At 39.8% G+C, this 20652-nt stretch overlaps 1 protein-coding gene and 1 long non-coding RNA gene across 2 annotated transcripts in view; one reads left to right on the top strand and one right to left on the bottom strand.

Annotated features, from left to right (window-relative positions):
- Nucleotides 1-10621, bottom strand: part of LOC121023250 (uncharacterized) — an 83626-nt gene extending 73005 nt beyond the window's left edge. Inside the window, exon 1 of the long non-coding RNA XR_005787323.1 lies at nt 10159-10621. This is a non-coding gene — a long non-coding RNA (uncharacterized LOC121023250). The remainder of the gene's footprint in view (nt 1-10158) is intronic.
- Nucleotides 10622-10702: 81 nt separating this feature from the next.
- The window catches only part of TSNAX (translin associated factor X), a 30103-nt gene continuing 20153 nt past the window's right edge, over nt 10703-20652 (top strand). Inside the window, exons 1-4 of the mRNA XM_040465018.1 lie at nt 10703-10833; nt 11282-11386; nt 14514-14628; nt 17876-18006. Coding sequence (XP_040320952.1) covers nt 10818-10833; nt 11282-11386; nt 14514-14628; nt 17876-18006 — 367 coding nt within the window. The 5' untranslated portion in view covers nt 10703-10817. The remainder of the gene's footprint in view (nt 10834-11281; nt 11387-14513; nt 14629-17875; nt 18007-20652) is intronic.

The raw sequence follows: 20652 nt of genomic DNA, 5'->3' as shown, positions 1-20652 counted from the left end.
GCAATTGCTGGGCCATAGGGTAGTTCTATTTTTAATTTTTTGAGGAACCTGCATACTGTTTTCAACAGTGGCTGTACCATTCCCAAGAGGAATATACTTTTAACTCAAGCACAACCCTTGAAGTCTATTCATATGATTTCGTACTTAGAGGTTATCCTGAAAATGCAACTGTTAGTTCCTCCCCACTTCCTCAAACACTGGAAAACATGTTTAAGAAATAAACTCTGATCTGGGGCGCCTGGTGGCTCAGTCAGTTAAGTGTCCGACTTTGGCTCAGGTCATGTTCTCACGGTTAGTGAGTTCAGGCCCCACGTCGGGCTCTGTGCTGACAGCTCGGAGCCTGGAGCCTGCTTCAGATTCTGTGTCTCTTCTCTCTGCCCCTTTCCTACTGGTGCTCTCTCTCTCTCTCTCTCTCAAAAAGTGAATACACACTAAAAAAAAAAAATTAAATAAGTAAATAAACTCTGATATTCACTGATAATTTCCTGAAAGGGTAGCATACTCCCACCTGACTTAGATTACATTCACATTTGTATATATATGTATACACACACACTTAGACACACACACACACACGTATGCATGTATGTGTATATACACACATATTTGAGTATAGTTGACTTACAATGTTAGGTTAGTTTCAAGTGTACAACACAGTGATTCAACAAGTTTATACATTATGTTGTGCTCACCATAAGTGTAGCTACCATCTGTCACCATACAAGACTATTACAATATCACTGACTATATTCCTTATGCTGTGCCTTTTATTCCCACGATTTATTCATTCCATAAGTGGAAGTCTGTATCACCCACTCCCCTTCACCCATTTTGGTTACCTTAACATTAAAACATTTTTTTCAGGGCGCTTGGGTGGTTAAGCATCCAACTCTTGATTTTGGCTCAGGTCATGATCTCAGCTCAAGTCATAATCCCAAGGTTGGGGGATCGAGATCAGGACTCTATGCTAAGAACAGAGCCTGCTCGGGATAGTCTCTCTCTCTCCCCCTCTCCCCTGCTCTTTCTCTCTCTCTCTCTCTCTCTCTCTCTAAAATAAAAAAAAAAATTGCCTATGATAGCCATCAGTGAGATTCTTAATTTTCTGTGTCTATTAGTTATCTACATGCAGATACATTTTTTTGGAGACTTCTGTGCTCTCCAGAGTTTGTGATTTCTATTCTTAGGCATTCAGAGAGGTTCAGTTTTTCAGGAAATTCTTATTTTGAATTTAATCTTTGTGCCGCCTGATGGAATTGGAAGACAAATATTCCAAGGGATATTTTGGGCCACTGTTCCCTGAGTTCAAGATCCTCTTAGTTCATTTCTATCCTAGTTTATGGTCCATACCATCACCATACAAACAACAAATGTAACAATTATTATTACACCATAGGTTGACACAATAGCATGGGTAAAGAAGAGGAAAGAAAGAAATTTTATGTAAGATACATCAGCAAGGAAACGGAGGTAGAGACTACGTTCTTGTTTCTATAGCTGGTCTTGAGGCTATAACTTGCATTATCCTCCCCTACAATGTATTCCACATTTTGCATATCTTTGGCTAACACTGTGGCTGGTTGAAGTTTTTTGCTTAATGGGGCAACCTACATCTTTCTTTCTGTGGGGCGTAAATGCTTAAATCCTTAGCGGTGCTACTTGTAAAGGACTACAATAATCTGCTGATAATTTTGATCACTGCACACAGTATACAACAAAGGACCCTGGGGATCACTGTTCTAGCTGGACTTCTCCCAGCATATACTGTGAAGCAGCAATCCTATTTCCTTCTGATGGTCAAGGGTGATTAGTAGATTTGCTCCTACCCAGTACCTCCTACCCTCTACCTGTTTAGTGCTAGATTGCTCAATCTCTGTGCTATTGACATTTTGGATAATTCTTTGAAGAGCCCCAAAGGGACAGGTGAGAGTCTCTGTCCAGTTTTCCCCAGTGAATGCTCTTTTCTTGTTACTATCACTTTTTTATTGTTTATTTATTTTGAGAGAGAGAGAGAGAGCATGAACCAGCAGGGGAGGGGCAGAGAGAGAGGAAAAAAGAGAGAAAACCTCCAGCAGCCTCTGCACCAGCAGCACAGAGTCTGACTTGGGGCTTGAACTCACAAACTGGGAGTCAGTTTTGGCTCAAGTCACAATCGACTCAGCCACCCAGGTGCCCCAACATTACTATCAATTCTTGACTAGTAAAACCTATGCTTGGAATATTGAACAAATAGCAGCCACATCAGAAATGTTGAAAGGCAATTTAAAACTAGATGGGGGCGCCTGGGTGGCGCAGTCGGTTAAGCGTCCGACTTCAGCCAGGTCACGATCTCGCGGTCCGTGAGTTCGAGCCCCGCGTCGGGCTCTGGGCTGATGGCTCGGAGCCTGGAGCCTGTTTCCGATTCTGTGTCTCCCTCTCTCTCTGCCCCTCCCCCATTCATGCTCTGTCTCTCTCTGTCCCAAAAATAAATAAATGTTGAAAAAAAAAAACAACTAGTGTGTGAAGGGGTAATTTATGCAAGGAGGGAATGTAGGGCAGAACAAAGGAAAGTTCACTCCATCCATTTTGGAGTAAGCAATAAACTTGTGATAGCGACTTTGAATTATACAGAGAGAAGAGGAAAAAAAATCCCCATATCCAGACATTCAAAGACAAACACTGTTAATATTTTTCCAAATGATATTTTCTCCCTTGTTATAAATATAATGCACACTTAAAAACAATTTGGGAAATGAAAATAAAACTTCCCATAATTGCATCATTTAGAAAAAAAACACTTTTAACACTGAGACATATTTGCTTTCATCTTTACAACAAAATTTAAAACCTGTATTTTCTTTTATAAAAGTAATATGTGGGGGTGCCTGGGTGGCTCAGTCGGTTGAGCTTCTGACTCTTGATTTCAGCTCAGATTACGATACCGGGAATCACATATACATGTGTCCTAAATTACATTTTTAAAAATTTATGAAATGAAATCTCACTCTAAATACTGGTTTGCAACTTGCCTTTTTCTTCTGATGATGTACCTTGGGTATCTTTTAACATAAATGCATTAATCTATCTTATTCTTTTAAAAGTCAACATAGTATTTCATTCTATGAGTACATCCAAATTTAACTAAATATGGCAGACATTATAATAATTTAAGTAATTTCCAATTAAAAATTTTTTTAATGTTTATTTATTTTTGAGAGAGAGAGACAGAGAGACAGAGCATGAGTGGGGGAGGGGCATAGAGAGGGAGACACAGAATCTGAAAAAGGCTCCAGGCTCTGAGCTGTCAGCACAGAGCCTGATGCGGGGCTCGAACTCATGAACCGTGAGATCATGACCTGAGCTGAAGTTGGACACTTAACCAACTGACCCACCCAGGCGCCCCAGTAATTTCCAATTTTTAAGTTTTTTTAAAAAAAAAACTTTTTTTTAACATTTATTTTTGAGACAGAGACAGAGCATGAACGGGGTCATGCAGAGAGGGAGACACAGAATCTGTGTCAGACAGAGAGGGAGACACAGAATCTGAAACAGGCTCCAGGCTCTGAGCAGTCAGCACAGAGCCCGACGCGGGGCTCGAACTCACGGACCGCGAGATCGTTACTTGAGCCGAAGTCAGACACTTAACCGACTGAGCCACCCAGGCGCCCCAATTTTTAAGTTTTATAACAATGATCACAGGCATATAGTGTGTGCATATACATACATTTGCACAAATCTGGTATATAAATCGTTCATTCATTCATTCAACGAGTATGCATTTAATGTGCATTATGTGTCCGATGCTATTTAAACAATGCGGATGTTGCAAAGCACAAAACAGATATAAATCCCTATACACATGGATGTTACATTTTTAGTGAAAGAGATCAGACAATAAATAAAATAACTAATAAAATGTATTATATATTTGTATATATATACATATAAATGTATGCATACATACATACATATAAATGTATATAGAAGGGATAGAGGAAGGGATATAGGGACATAAAGGGGACATTTCACATGGATTACTAGGGATCTATGTCTGTAGATAGATTCTATTGCTGCCATAACAAATGATCACAAACTCGTGGTTTCAAGCAACACATATTTATTATCTCATAGTTCTAGAGGTCAGAAGTCAGAAATGGGTCAAAATTTTATTGGGTTAAAATCTAGAGTTGGTAATGCTGTATTCTTTCCTACAGCTCTAGGGAAGAATCTGCTTCCTTGTGATTTCCAGCTTCTTGAAGCTTTTTGCATTCCTTGGCTCATGGCCTCCAGCCAGTAACCTCATCATTGTACTTCTTTCATGGTCTTATCTCCTTTTCTGACTCTTCTGCTTCCCCCATTTACTTATAAGTATGCTTGTAATTACACTGGGCCCACTCAGATAATCCAGGATAACTTTCCTATCTCAAGATCCTTCATTTAATTACATTTGCAAAGTCACTTTTGCCATTAAGGTAACATATTTACAAGTTTTGGTGGCTAGGATCTGGACATCTTTGGAAGGCCATTATTTGGTCTACCACAGAAGGCATCCTCTATTTTCAGTGAGGATATGTAGGAGGAAAAGAACAAGTCTTGGAGAAATCCGTGGAAAGCAATCCATGCCAAAAGAACAGTAGATGCTAAGCTTTGAGGCAGGACTATGTCTACCCTGTTTGAAACAGAAGGCCAAAGAGGATGGAGTAGAGTTAGCGAACAGTGGATGAGAACAAGGTAATGAGGTGGTGGTTGGTGCCAATTATGTAGGGTCTTGTAATAACTTTGACTTTTACTCTGAGGGACGTGAGTATCCTTGCAGTTTTAAGTAGAGGAGTAACACCATATATGTATATTTTAACAGAATCACTAAGTGCTGTGTGGAAAAATGACTGAAAGTTGGCAAAATTGAAAACGGACACCAGTGTGTATCAGTTATCTATTGCTGTGTAACAAATTACCCTAAAACTTAAAGACTTTAACATGACTTATTATTTTTCATGATTCTTGTGGGTTAGTTGGATGGTTCTTTTGCTCCATGGTGGTGATCGCTGGTGTTCTCATTCTGTTGCATTGAGAAGGGAGTTCAGCTGGGACTAGAATGTCCAAGATGGCTTCACTCACATGTCTGGCACCTCAGCTGGTTTGGTTTTAAGGAAGGGGGGCTGCTCAGGCCTCTCTCATAGAATAGTCAGACATCTTACGTGGCTTAAGGTTCCAAGAGAGCTAAAAGGGAAGCTGTTGGGTCTCTTACGGTCTAGGCTTAGGTACTGACCCAGTACCACTTCCCCCACATTGTATTAGTCAAAACAAATCAAAAGGCCAACTCAGTTTTAGGGGGTGAGAAAACTGACTCCACCTCTTGATGAGGAGGATTGACATGTACATTCAGTTAGGAGAGTACTACGGTATTTGAGGTAAGAGATAATGGTAGCTTGGGGAAGAGGATAATAGAATTGGTTCTACTATTGTATAATAGAATAGGAGATTGGTTGTAAGCTGAATATATGTTGAAGGTAGAGCCAATAGGATTTGGTAAGGAATAGTGGCTTAGTCTGCTTGGGCTGCTGTAACGAAATACCATCAACTGGGCTGCTTAAACAATGGATAAACAAGTGTTTATTTTCTCACACTCGGAGGCTGGAAGTCTGAGATCAGGGTTCCAGGATGGTCAGGTTCTGGTGAGACCTCTCTTCCTGGCTTGCGGATGGCCACCTTCTTGCTGTGTCCTCAAATGGCCTTTCCTTGTTATATGCTCACGAAGAGAGATCCCCCCCACCCTGTCTTGTTGTAAGGCCATCAGTCCTATCAGATTAGGACCCCACCCCATGACCTTATTTAACCTTAATTACCTCCTTTTAAAAGTCCTATCTCCAAAGATAGTCACATTGAGGGTTAGGGCTTCCACATAGCAATTTTGGGGAATGCAATTCAGTCCATAGCAAACATGATGTAGAATGTGAAAGAAAGAGGAGTCAAGGATGACTATAGTTTTTTAGTCTGGTCGATTGGAAAAAGAGATTCACATTAACTGAAATAGGGAATAATGCTGAAGAGCTGGGTTTTGGGGGATTGATATGTTCAGATATGTGAATAAGGTACTGGGATATGGGTTTGAGCTGGTATGAATTTTCTGCAGTAGGGACATAAAGTGGGGTTATTAGGTTATAGATGGCATTTAAAATCATCAGAATGAGAGCAATACGAAAACAAGTGTATCAGAGAGGAAGTCTTTTGAACAATTGATTGTTCGGTTTGGGGAGATGAGAAGGAACGACAAAGGACTGAGAACTGGCTAATTAAACTGGCTAACCAGATTTATCAATGTGGAAGTCATTAGTGATATTGGCAACAGCAATTTCTGAGCAGTGACAGCCTGATTACGGACAGACCCAGGAAGAATGGGACTAGAGGTATTGTAGAGGTTTTACTGCAAAGAGGAGAGAAATGGCGGGTAAGTTGGAGATAGAAGTGGAGTCAGCAGACTCTTGTAAGATGGATGATAGGGCAGCAAGTTTGTATGGTGATGGGAATGACGCAGTAGAGGACAGGAGAAAGAAGAATAATATAGGAGAGAAAAGGAAGAATTACTAGCACACAGGGAAGGAAAAATACTCCAGCTCTTTGCAAGGCATGGCCCCTTCTCAGTGAGGTACTTCCCAACTACCCTCTGTCAATTGCAACTCTCACCCTCACCGCTGGCAACCCTATCCTTCATCTCTTTTTCTTGTTTTCACTTTATTTTCCTTTATAGCAACGATCACTTTCTAATACTATATGCTTAATGTGTCCTCATCTGTCTCATCTCATTAGAAAATAAACTTCATGTGCCTCGGAATCAGCAATCCTTAGAACAGTACCTGTGCATGGTTCTGTTCATGCAAAGATTTGCTGAAGGAGTTGAAAATGGTTGTGTCCTCTATGGCACAAATCACATTGCCAGGCACAAATTAGGCATGGAAATGTCGGTTGAACATTATCAAATCTGTAAGGTTAAAGTACTTGGCATCTTCTTCACTATAGATTTAAAAAAATTTTTTTTCAATGTTTATTTATTTTTGAGAGAGACAGAGACAGAATGTGAGTGGGTTGGGGCAGAGAGAGAGGGAGACACAGAATCGGAAGCAGGCTCCAGGCTCTGAGCTGTCAGCACACAGCCCGACGCGGGGCTTGAACTCACGAGCTGTGAGATCATGACCTGAGCCGAAGTCAGACGCTCAACCGACTGAGCCACCCAGGCGCCCCAATTATAGATTTTTAAAAATAAATTGAAGCTGTACTGTTTAAGGCTCTTCCTCAGTAACACTGAAGTATGTCTATATATCTACCAGGATATAGTTACAGGATTTGAAATGAATGTTTCCTATCATTCTTTCAAAAAATAAATTTTCATAGCTTTATTGATAGAATTCATTTATCTACAATTCCATTGATTTAAAGCGACAAATACAAGTTTTCAATATATCCATAGATATGTGCAACCATCGTCACAATTTTAGAACATCTTTATCACCTCAAAAAGAAACCCCATACACTTTAGCGATCCTTCTCCTATCTCCTATCTCCCAAGCCTCTCAACCCCAATCTGCTTTGTATAGATTTGCATATTTTAAACATTTCAAAGAAATGCAATCCTATACTACGTGCTCTTCTTGGAATGGGATTATTTCACTTAGCATGTTTTTAAGGTTCACTCATAGCATGGATAGTATTTCATTCTTTTTCGTTGCTAAGTATTGCTCTATTACAAAGATGTTCCATATTTTGTTCATCTATCCATTTGTTGCTGGCCATTGGCTGGTTTCCACCTTTTCATTGCTGTGAATAGTGCTGCTATGAACATCCGTGTCCAAGGCATACATTTGGCAGTGGAATTATTAGGTCATGTGATAATTCTGTGCTTAACTTTTTGAGACTATCAGTCTTCTTACAACTGCTGCACCATTTTACATTCCTACCAGCAATGATGAGAGTTCCAATTTCTTTGTATCTCCACTAACACTTGTGTTTATTTATTTTTATTATAGCCATCCTTGTGGTTGTGAAGTGGTATCTCATTGTGGTTTTGCCCATCCCTTTTTATTCCCTCCAATACCAGCTTCCCTCTCCAGTAAAGAACTAGAAGGAAAATCCTTTTCTCCTATCATGTCCTAGCATTGCTTGAAAAATAAATCTGTGAATTGGTATGTATACACTTCACAATACCCCTTCAGACCCTATAGGTATCTTTTAAATATTATGGTTATTGCTTTAAAACTGGTCCCTGAAGGTTCTAGCAATTTCCCATGATTCCCCCCCCCCCCGCCTCCACTGGAATTTACTTAATAACTACATAACCACGCAAAAGCTAAAATAGAAAATATCCTGAGAGCCTGTATTTTTCCTCTTAGTTGATTATGTGATTTTTTTTTTAATACCTCAAACCAATTTTGATATCAGATGTTTTTCCTTACAAAGGTGACAAATGTGAGGATTTATAAACACAGGTGTGCTCCAAAGGCCTAGAGCTTTACGGAGTCAAATGTGGGCAAATGGAATGCAAAGATAAGAGGGGGAAGGAAAACCGTTCCGAAAACCACACCAACATTTCTTGCTGAAAATGTTTTACCTTCTGCTTCCCAACTTGGGGTGGTAGTTCTCCTTTAAAAGCGAACAAAAATATGTTTTGCCAAATACCCAAACTATGTGCATGCATCTGAAGCAACAGAGCAAGGAGACAAGGTGGAGTTACCTTCTGCAGGTTACCCAAGGTTGAGAAGTATTTCCTCCCCAAAGGGCAGCTACAGATGGGACACCTGGAGCAATGCCTATGCAAATAAGTGCTGGCAAAGAGTCCCTGAAGTACTTTGAGAAGTCATCACGGGTTATGAAACTTTGTGTTCTAATCGTTATGGGAAGCAGTGAAAAGCAGTTTGAGTAACACAGCTGTCAACAGCTGAACAGGAGTGGTGGCTGGAGAAAGAGAATGAATATGGCTGATCTATGTTTTTTGGACAGTTGAGGTCTTCAGAGGGGCCAGTCCAGCAGAATTAGGAAAAAATACCCTTTCTCAGACTGTGGTATAATAAATACTGACTTTAAAAGTGTTTGTAAATTATGGGCTTCTCTGGATCTAGAGGGAGACATATTAAAATGATTATATTTCTATCAGAGGGGTTCCCCCCCCCCCCCCCCACCTCCCTGTCCCCATGGTCAAGTCATCTCTAATCAGGGAAGGAGGATACTGGTGGATGTTAGCAGGGGCAGACCTCCCACAAACTCAGAATTATTCGTCCCAAATCTACAAAGCAAGAGTCTTCAGAGCCTATTTAATCCACAAGGAATTTGGTTAATCAATTCACGTATTCAGAGAGCAGTAGGTATGCAGAAAGGTATGGATGGATGGTCGTTACTTTCTAGCTTGGAGTTGGGAGAGGCCCTAAAGCTTACCCAGGGCAGAAAACCTTCCTATGACACACTCCGGCCTGCGGCTCGAAAATACCGCCATGTTCTATCCAAATTGTTTCATTTACTGTTTCTTTGCTCCTAAATTAACAAGGAGGAAAGACCGTGTGTACAACACGTGCCCACAAGCGTCACCAAATATACTTGTGTTTTCCCCACTAGGCCTAGGCCATCCAATTTACCAAGTCTTACCCTGAGTTTTATCTAGAAGATGCTGGATTGCCACTTAGTTACCCATCTTGATGACACGAACCTCATTCTTCAAAAAAACACTTACAGAGACTTACAAGCGCTATGGGTTCTGGGTGGTGGTACCTCGTAGTAGTAAGTCTAGTAAGATATGGCAGTACCTGTCCCAAATAAAAAGCTCTCAACTTAGTGGTGCACACCTATTATTATTATTACCAACCTCTCTCTCTCTGTCTCTCCCTTTTTGGAGGGCGACGTTGGGAGAAGGGTATCAAAGCTAATATTTAATTGAGCACTTACTATGCGAAAAGATACTCTTCTAAGAGCCTTAGCATGAACTCACTTTGTCCTCAAATAACCCTAGGACGCAGGTACCATTCTATCCCTATTTTACAGATAAAGAAGCTGAGGAACAGAAGTTAAGCTATAGAGACACAAGGAAAAAGGAGTAAAGCGAGACCGGGCGGAGAAGGGGGCAGAAACGGGGAGACAGGCGGGGAGCAAGGGGGAGGAGCGCAGAAGGCGGGTTTTGCCCTCGTCAGACAGAACGCTTACTGATTTTCATATCTCCATCATTTGACCTCCAGGTGTCACGCCCAGGAATGGAAAGTGTAAACTCCCAACTCCCCAAGGTTCGGCCTCGAGGCTGAAAAGACCTTCCCATTGGTGATCGAGGGCTCGCTCTTCCTCATAACCTGGTCGGGACAGCCGCAGGGCCAGCAGCTGCGGGCAAACTACAATCCCCACTACTCATCGCGCGGAAGGCTGGGTCCACACGGAGGAAACGCGGGGGTGTTCCAAGGCAGCCTGGAGGAAAAAAAAAAAAAATCACGTACATATTCCGCCTCTTTCCACTTTCACACACGCCTCGCTTCCGTCGTCTGTTTTATTAACAGACCATGCAGTGAAGTGTGTGAAGGTGTTCTGTCTTCAGGCACAGCAGAGGGCAGGCACAACAACAGAGAGCGGGCGCGAGGTCCCCGGGCCGTGCGCGGGGCGGAGCCAGGGACGGGGGGAGGGGGCCGTTGTGCAGGCCGGAAGTGTGCGAGGGCGGAGGGAGAGGCGTGAGTGGTTGCCGCCGCGCGCTTCCGGCCAGTGCGTAGACGTCGGCCGGCTGCAAAGGGCTCCTCGGCAGGTCTCCGGCCGGCACCTTGCGCACTCGTCTCGCTCCAAGGCCCTCAGTCTCAGCTCATCTCACCGTAGGCCGTGACGACATGAGCAGCAAAGAAGGTGGCGTCCTCGGCGGCACTGGGCGTTATTTATTCAAAGGGGGAGGATCTCCATCCTTTTTGTCGGATTTTCCACCTCTCTTCACCCTTGAGGGATGCCCTCTCCCCTTGCAGGCTCGGGGAGGCGGCGGCCCCGGTGATTTCCCGGCCACATTGGTCCTGTTGACACCTCTCTTTTTCTTAAAGACCTGTTATTTTTAATCTTAGTTCGGTAATTGCTCCACCTTGTGCCAGATCAGGGAAGCCATTGGTGGAAGCCTGAGTGAGGTGAGCTGAAGGTTTGGGGAGAAAAAGCAAGGCTGGTTTTCTGCGAGTCCGCTGGGAAAGCCTCTAAGGCGAGAGCCCCGTGGACACTGGTTTAAGAGGAAGGAAGGGGTTAGCTGACTTTACGTTGTAAGTCTTGTTGGTGGAAGAGCCCTGTCCAACTTTTTTCTCCTTCTCTACATAAGGATCAGGAGGGTTCAGGAAAAGGAAGCATGACAATTTCCCACATAACCAGAGAAGAGAAGGGAAGGATGTTAATTCATCTTCACCTGTGATGTTGGCCTTCAAATGTAAGTTCTCTGTAATGTAAGTTGACGAAGGGAAGAGAACTAAAGAGGTTGTAACAAGGATAATTTAGACATGTTGTGCACGCAAAAAAAAAAAAAAAACCCAAAAAACAAAAAACCAGCCCATCAGAATTTAAGATGTGGGTGTGTGAATCTTTTACTTTTCCTGGAGGTTGGCTATGGTGTTAGGTCTGCCATTAAAGTCGAGATTACTGAAGTCTTGACTTTTTTTTTTTTTTTCTTTCATTACAGGTCTACAGGTAAACAGTTAACATCAGACATGCCATATAACTAAAAATTATTGTGTACTTGATATATAAATAAACGTCAGATGTGTATATATATATGTATATATGTGTGTGTATGTGTATATGTGTATATATATGTATGTATGTGTGTGTGTGTGTGTATATATATATATATATATATATATATATGTAGTTAATAACTTTTAAGCATGTGATGGTTTTGTTTCCTCAGCCAGACTTTTGAAGACAGGGACCACACTTTTGTTTTGACTCAACATTTTGCACAGAGTGGGAACTCTGTTAGTAAATCATATATGTACGTGTTATGTATATACTATTCGTATATATAATGTTTATGTGTATGTATGTACTTTTTCACAGTTGTCCTTTTAACTGGGTCAAGTTGCTCTTTATTCAAAACAAACCCTAAAACAAAATTCTCCTTCCCTGTATCCTCCAGCCACCCTCCTATACCTTACAGTTTTTGTGGTTCAGGAACCTGAGAGGGCTTGAGCTGTCCTTTCCAACTTGCAGTCATCTGAAGGCTAGATTGGGGCTGCAGGATCCACAGCAATTGGCAAGTTAGGCCTTCTGCCAACAGCCAGCTCCCACTTCCTCACATGGTCTCCTCCATGGGACTACTTGAGGGTCCTGATGTTACGGCATCGAGCTTCCCCCAGTCAGAGCAAGGAGGAAGCCATAGTGGCCTTATGCCCTGATCTCAGACATGATACATAGTCACTTTTGCTACCCTCTCTTAGAAATGAAGCAGCTTAAAAACTTCATATTTAAGGGGAAGGGAATTAGTTTCCACCTACTGAAGGTGGAATAACTTGTGGGCATATTTTATTTTATTCATTCGTTCGTTCTCAAGTTAGTTAATGTATAGTATAGTCTTAGATTTAGGAGTAGAACCCAATAATTCATCTCTTATATATGACACCCAGTGCTCATCCCAAAAAGTGCCCTTCGTTATTAATGCCCATCACCCATTTAACCCACTGTCCCCCCATCAACCCTCAGTTCTCTATATTTAAGAGTCTCTTACGGTTTGCCTTCCTTTCTCTTTTTATCTTATTTTTCCTTTCCTTCCCCTATGTTCATCTGTTAAGTTTCTCAAATTCTGCATATGAATGAAATCATATGCTGTGTCTTTCTGTGACTAATTTCACTTATTATAATGCCCTCCAGTTCCATCCACATTGTTGCACACGGCACAATTTCATTACTTTTCATCGCTGAATAGTATTCCATTGAGAGAGAGAGAGAGAGAGAGAGAGAGTGTGTGTGTGTGTGTGTATACATACACCACATCTTTATTATTATTTTTTTTTTTTTTTATTCTCAAAAAATACACTGTCTTGGCTTCAGGACTAGAACCCAGTGATTGATGACTTATATATAACACCCAGTTCTCATCCCAACAAGTGCCCTCCTTAATGTGCAGGCATGTTTTAAAACCACCACAGCACTTACAGTGATCTTCAGAGGTATAAGACCACTTGTGATTGATTAGAGAGTGTATTGATAGGACTGTATACACAGTGGAAAACCTGCAATGGGCCACCTATTCCCCAGCCTGATACTCTGTGGCACATCTGACACAGCTGCTTGTTTCCAAGCACATGTTGCTTTTGTATGTTTCTGTGCCTTTTCACATGTAATTCTTTAAGCTCAGGGTTGCTTCTCATTTGGTACCCCCATTGTCCATCTGGTGAACTGTGGTTTTTCCTCAAGACCCCACTCAAGTAGCTTCTTCCTTTGAAGCCTTTGTGATTTTTCTCTCAAGCAAATTTATTGACAGATATTGCATTTATTAATTATCCGTTCATCCATTCAGTCATGAAATACTGATCATCTATCATGTTCTAGTATGTGTTAGGAGTGAACAAGAAGAATGTGGACCCTGCTTTCCCAAACCTTTACATAGATTTATTGTGTATTTTATTAACTTATTTACAATTTTGTCTTATACTGGACTAAGCTCGAGGATAGGGTTTGTCTTATATAACTTTGTATTCATGGTATTTAATTCACAGTAGTCATTAATGTTCATAATAAATAAAAACTTTTGATTGTCTTGAAATAGACAAAATCCGAACTTAATTATTATCTCAATAATAAAAGGGCAGGTGTCTTTGGTCCTTGTCAGCCTGTTATGTGGTTAATAGTTTATTCAAGTTTTGGGTTTTTTTAATTCATGCAAAATACATCTGGGTGCTCCCTATAGGGCAGGCAGTTTGCTGGGTCTTTGGGGTAACAATGCTTCTGAAATAAAGCGGTTATTAATTAAGAGTTAAGTGGTTTATGGATATTTTAGTGACTAGGGCTTGGAAATTCAGAAAGTTGATGTCATTAAAAGTTATAAACTTTTATTTTTTAATGAAATCAATTTTTTTGAGGGGGAGATAATATTGCATATGATTAAAACAAGATGATTAAAAATGTTATGTAACTTAGGTAATTGGAAGGAATTTTTTAAAGTCCTGTGTGATAGTTCTGTGATAACAATCTCATGTTTACTAGATGGGGTATTTTTTTACAGTATATACATCTTATTGTGAGGCTGTGAGTGGCAAAACCCAGTTAAAGCATACCTGTGTTCAAAGAACACAGTCTGTAATTTCCAAATGCTTTAAAAGTAAATGAGATGATTTGCTCTTTATTTTTATATTTTATATCTTATATATAGAGTAAATAATAGTTAAATAAGAGTAAATAAATAGTTTAAGAGTAAATAGATAAGAGTTAAATAGAGTAAATAATAGTTGCTCTGTTGTGCCTAATAACAATAATAGTTGCTCTATTGTGCCTATCAACAATGTTTGATAGGCTCAAAGTATAGAATATGCATGCTTATGGTTGTAATAATGTGTTCTTAGCATTTCAGCAGGAACTTGATGCAAGACATGACAAATACGAGAGACTTGTGAAACTTAGTCGGGATATAACTGTGGAAAGTAAAAGGACAATTTTTCTCCTCCATAGAATTACAAGGTGAGTAAATATCTCTAAAATTTGTTCCAGTGGCATACACTTTGATACGTGTTATATATGTACTTTGTAATGCTTTATACTTCAGTGGACAGTACCTAGCTGTTAGAAGATTCTGTGATTTATTCTATGAATACTGGGATTGGAGGATGTTAGCAGCAAGAAGATTTTAAGAATAAATATTTTAATCAGAATAGGGAGGAAAGTTTTTTTTTTAAGTATTAGTTTTGAGAGTCAGTGAGTGTGAGTGGGGGAGGAGCAGAGAGAGAGAATATTTTTTTTTTTTTTTTTTTTTTTTTGGTTTTCTGATTTTTAAGGAAATAGGTATTTCTTTTTTCTTTTTGTTAAATTTACATCCAAGTTAGTTAGCATATAGTGCAACAGTATGCTAAAAGAATTTCAGGGGTAGATTCCTTAATGCCCCTTACCTGTTTAGCCCATCCCCCCCCCCAACAACCTCTCCTGTAACCCTTTGTTTGTTCTCCATATTTAAGATTCTCTTATGTTTTGTCCCCCTCCCTGTTTTTATATTATTTTTGTTTGAGAGAGAATCCTAAGTAGGCTCTACACTGTCGGAACAGAGCCCAATGTGGGGCACAAACCCACAAACCATGAGATCATGACCTGACCCAAAGTTGGACACTTAACTGACTAAGCCACCCAGGCTCCCCAAAAGGGAAAGTTCTTATTTTCAGAGCAACTAGGAATTTTGTGTTGTTAAGAGCACTCAGTGATACAGGTATTGTTTGTGAAAATATTAAATTTCTAGTGATTTACCAGAGCTTATTACGTTAAAGCTTTACTTAGGTGATATGTGCAAAATTTCAATATTAGATAAATGTGGAAATCTGCTTTATTTATGTTCCCATTCGTTTTCCAACTCATTGCAATCTGCTTTTCTGCCTCACAACTATTGAGATTGCCCTTGTTACCCTCATATTGCTAAATCTAGTACATACTCTTAGTTTACATTTTTGCAGCATATGATACTACTGACTAATTTTTTGAAAGTTCCTTTTCCTACAGCTCTGAGACATCTTTTCTTTGAAATTCCTTTCTGTAGGATTTTGTTATTTTATTTTTCTACGTAGGCTCTGTATATATCCTAGATTCCTTGGTTGTATGTATGTAAAAGAAAACAGCTTAAACTAGCCTAAGCAGAGGAGGAAAATAAATTTTAAAGATTCAGGAATTTCTTATGAATGCAGCTGAGTATCTTCGTCTTTCACCTTTGCTTCTTTGTTTGTATCCTTTTTCATTTAATCAGCTTTCTTTGCTTCTCTGTTTTGCGTGAGGTTAGAAAGTGCCCACCCTGGGGCACCTGGGTGGCTCAGTCAGTGTAGCATCCATGCTTTCAGGCCCCGTGTGGGGTTCTGTGCTGACATCAGGCTCTATGCTGACAGCTCAGAGCCTGGAGCCTGCTTTGGATTCTGTGTCTCCCTGTCTCTCTCTCTCTCTCCCAGCTTGTGCTCTTTCTCTCAAAAATAAAATAAGACATTAAAAAAAAAAAAAAAAAAAAAAAAAGAAAGTGCCTTTCCCACCAACGCCCAGGGAGAGATTGTTACAAATTACAAATGCCGCTAGAAGGATTTGCACTATGTATCTTATAAAGCATTTAGGGAAATCCAAATATAATTTACCATTTTTTAGTATTAAAAATATTACTGAAGTGTTCTATTCACTCATTTGCAACTTTTAAGATAACTCTCTAATAGTTTAGTTTTTATTCTATTAAGTGGAAGTGAATTTGCCATACATAGATTTCTTGGAATTGGGCACTGTTAACCTTTTCTTCATCTTAACCTGACTAAAATTTTTGCTTGTTTTTTTTAATGAGTTCTCAGTTTATATCATGAAAGGAAATTAAACTGTTTTTGAACTTGAGCTTATGGAAAGAAGCAACACTGTTTTGATTAATTATGAACAGTTTTTCAATACATATTGCAATTTAAAAACAATTGACATCAATATTCATCGGTTTAAAGAAATAATAGAACTGTGGCAGAGCATCTTAATATTTTAGAAAAAGCCATGTTATTTTGTAAAGTCATCTTATAAGGATTTCTCTACCAAAAATAATAAATTCTTATTATAGTAAACTTAGAAAATGGTAATCTTCAGAATAAATTGTAGAAAAATAAAGATACCGAATGAAAGAAGTCAGTCATAATACCAAAGATAGCTACTGTCAGTGAGCAGATTTCATATTTTATGCACTTTTTTTTTAAAGTTCTGTGCCTAATGTGGGGCTTGAACTCATGACCCTGAGATCAAGAGTCGTATGCTCTACTGACTGAGCCAGACAGACACCCCTGATTTTACTTTTTTTTTTTATTTTACATATTTTGATTTGATTTTTTAATTTTTTTTCTTTTTTTTAATTTAAATTTTAGTTAACAAATGGAATATTGGTTTCAGGAGTAGAATTCAATGATTTATCACTTACATAAGCAGCCAGTGCTCATCACAAGTGCCCTCCTTAGTACCCACCACCCATTTAGTCCCATCTCCCACCCACCTCCTTCCATCAACCCATAGTTTGTTCTCTATCATTAAGTCTCTTGTTTATGTCCCTCTCTTCTCTCCCCCTCCCCCTACTTCCCACATGTTCATCTGTTTTGTTTCTTAAATTGATTTTACATATGTTTTTTTTTAATGTTTATTTAATTTTGAGAGAGAGACGGAGCATGAGCAGGGGAGGGGCAGAGAGAGGGGGAGACACAGAATCCAAAGCAGGCTGTAGGCTCTGAGCTGTCAGCACAGAGCCCAACACAGGGCTCGAATCCAGGAACCATGAGATCATGACCTGAGCTGTAGTCAGACACTTAACTAACTGAGGCACCGAGGCGCCCCTGATTTTACGTATTTTTAATAAATATAATAAATAAAATTATGGTTTTGAGTTAGAAGCATCCAGATACAATATTAATTCAGCCCTATGTTTGTTGATACTTATTATTTTTATAAATTTTTTAAATGTTTATTTATTTTTGAGAGAGAAAGGGAGAGAGGGAGGGAGGAGCAGAGAGAGGGAGACACAGAATCCGAAGCAGGCTCTGGGCTCCGAGCTGTCGGCACAGAGCCCGGCACAGAGCCCGACGCAGGCCTGGAACTCACAAGCTGTAAGATCATGACCTGAGCCGACGTCGGATGCTTAACCGACTGCGCCATCCAGGTGCCCCTGTTTATTGATATTTAGATGATTTCAGTTTTTCACTAACAAAGCATCTGGCTGGTATATTGATTATAGTGCTCCTGATATGGAAGAGATTTTGACAGAATCAGAAGTGAAATTGGATGGTGTTAGACAAAAGATCTTGCAAGTAGCCCAGGAGCTCTCAGGAGAAGACATGCATCAATTTCATAGAGCCATTACCACAGGTAAGTCCAGGTTCACGTCAATGGTAACTTTTTTTTTTTTTTTAAACCAGTGTGTTACATGATTTCTGTGTGGGTTGCGTTAATTTTAATTGACACTTGGTGAAATATTATTAGCTTTTAAAAATTGGGACTTCTGCATAATAATGTAAAGGTAATCCAAAAACATTAAATTGGCTTTATTTTTCTGAGTAGAATAGTCATCGATAGCTCTTAATAAAGTAATTGAAAAAAGACCTAACAGAGTGAACTTTAGCCTTGAGGGCATAGGGTGTATTCAGACAAGGCACGTCGCATTTCCCACTATGGGGATATCTTACTGGTGGCTCTAAGTTTCAGTTTCAGGGAATGTATCACCTAGCCAGATGGACTCAAACATGTCGCAGGGCGACTCCATAGTGGAATTTTAAGATAGTACTGGGTTTTATATAAACACAAATCACTTCAAATATATACAGATGAATCGCATAAATAGCGAAGTGCTTGGTTCTTTTCTCTTCAACCTTTTTTTTAATGTGAGTTCACTGACAGGAGAGGTACTGTCTAATTAAGAAAGACAAATTCAAAGGTTGATTTATAGAAGTATGTGAAATTATATGTTCTTTCTATCAAATAGCAGATTCCACTGAACTCCAGGCATTTCATCATGAGAAATGAGTTTATGTGGTATCTGCTCAGTGTATGTCCAGTTTTAGGGTGAACATTTATAATTTCACTTGTTTTCAGAAATGTCAATCTGTAGTATGTTCAGATGTCTTTTGTTGTTGTTGCCCAATGATTACATGTACAGTTGACCCTTGAACAATGCTGGGATTAGGGTCGCTGACCCCTTGCACTGCCAGAAATCTACATAAAACTTTTGACACTCCCCAAACTTAACTACCAATAGCCAACCATTGACTGGAAGCTGTACCAATAATGTAAACGGTTTATTAACATGCATTTTGTATATTATGTGTATTTATTGTGTTCTTACAATAAAGTAGGAGAAAAGAAAATGTTATTAAGAAAAACACAAGGAAAATACATTTATAGTTCTGTACTAATTTATTGAGAAATCCATGTATGTATGGACTATTGCAGTTGAAACCCTTTTTGTTCAAGGGTCACCTGTTTGTGTGTGTGTGTGTGTGTGTGTGTGTGTGTATGTGTGTGTATTTTCTATTGAGGTATAACTGACATATAACATTATATTAGTTTTAGGTGTACATTGTATATATTATGAAATGACCACCAAAATAAGTTTAGTTAACATCCATCACTGTACATACAGAATTATTTTTCCTTATGATGAACTTTCAGGATCTATTAGCACATTTTAAGTAGGCAATACAATATTATTAGCTATAGTTGCCATGCTGTGTGTGCATTGCATCCCTAGGACTTTAGACGTTTGTACCTTTTGAGTCCCTTCACCCATTTTGCCCATCTCCCGCCTCTGGCAACCACTTGAAATGTCTTTTGATATTAGTGAAAGAAAGTACCTGCTCACCTCAGTTAAAGCTGGGGTGTATTACTAGAAACTGAAGTGATAACTCAAACAGTTAATGAAGACTCATAGTACATTTCTGTCATTGTTATTTACTACCAGGAATTTGTTTTTTTAAGTAATAGTGCATATAATGGAAAAGGTTTAATGAACTCAGTCTGTACTGTCATGTGGCACGACCTTGACCGTGACAGATTCGGCACGGCTGGGAGAGAAGATCTGAGTATCGGTGAGATGGGTGAAGCAAAAGCTGAGATAATCCTCGTGAAGAAAACGTGATAATATCTTCATGATCTTGTAGCAGAAAAGATGTTTTAAAAATGACACAATCATTGCAGTGCCTGGGTGGCTCAGTCACTGGTTAAGCATCCTACTCTTGGTTTTGGCCCAGGTTATGATCTCACAGTTCGTGAGTTTGAGCCCTGTACCGGGCTCTGTGCTGACAGTGCAGAGCCTGCTTGGGGCTCGCTCTCTCTCTCTCTCTCTCTCTCTCTCTCTCTCTCTTTCTGCCCCTCCCTCACTTGCCCATGGGTGCACGCATGCTCTCTCTCTTTCTCAAAATAAATAAATAAACTTAAAAAAAAATTGGGGCACCATGGTGGCTTAGCCCATTGAGTATCTGGTCTTGGTCTTGGCTCAGGTCATGGTCTCACAGTTTGCAGATCGAGCCGGGTCGAGCCCGTGTCAAGCCCTGTGTCGGGCTCTACACTGACCGTGCAGAGCCACCTGGGGATTCTCTCCCTCCTTCTCTGTCTCTGCCCCTCCCATGCTCATGCTCTCTCTCTCTATCAAAATAAATTTTAAAAGATGACACAAGCATTAACTGGTGACGGAAAAATGGATCAATTGAATTTCATCAAAATTAAGACATCATTTATCAGACCTCCTTTTCTTAAGTTGAAAAGGTAAGCTGAAGTCTGAGAGAAGACATTTACATTTATGTGTTGGGTAAAAGACACATACAGAATTCCTACAAATCAACGAAAAGACAAGCAATTTTAAAAATGGACAGGGACTCCTGGCTGGCTAGTTGGTGGAGCTTGTGATTCTTAATCTCTGGGTCATGAGTTTGAGTCCCATGTTAGGTGTAGAGATTCCATTTTAAAAAAATGGACAAAAAACTTGAACAGGGGCCTTATAAAAGTGAATATTCATATGGC

The sequence above is a fragment of the Herpailurus yagouaroundi genome, unplaced genomic scaffold (assembly GCF_014898765.1).
Source record: "Herpailurus yagouaroundi ecotype Mexico unplaced genomic scaffold, PumYag 530, whole genome shotgun sequence".
Lineage (NCBI taxonomy): Eukaryota > Metazoa > Chordata > Mammalia > Carnivora > Felidae > Herpailurus > Herpailurus yagouaroundi.
The sequence above is the reverse complement of the archived record's forward strand: the minus strand, read 5'-3'. Positions and strand labels throughout refer to the sequence as shown.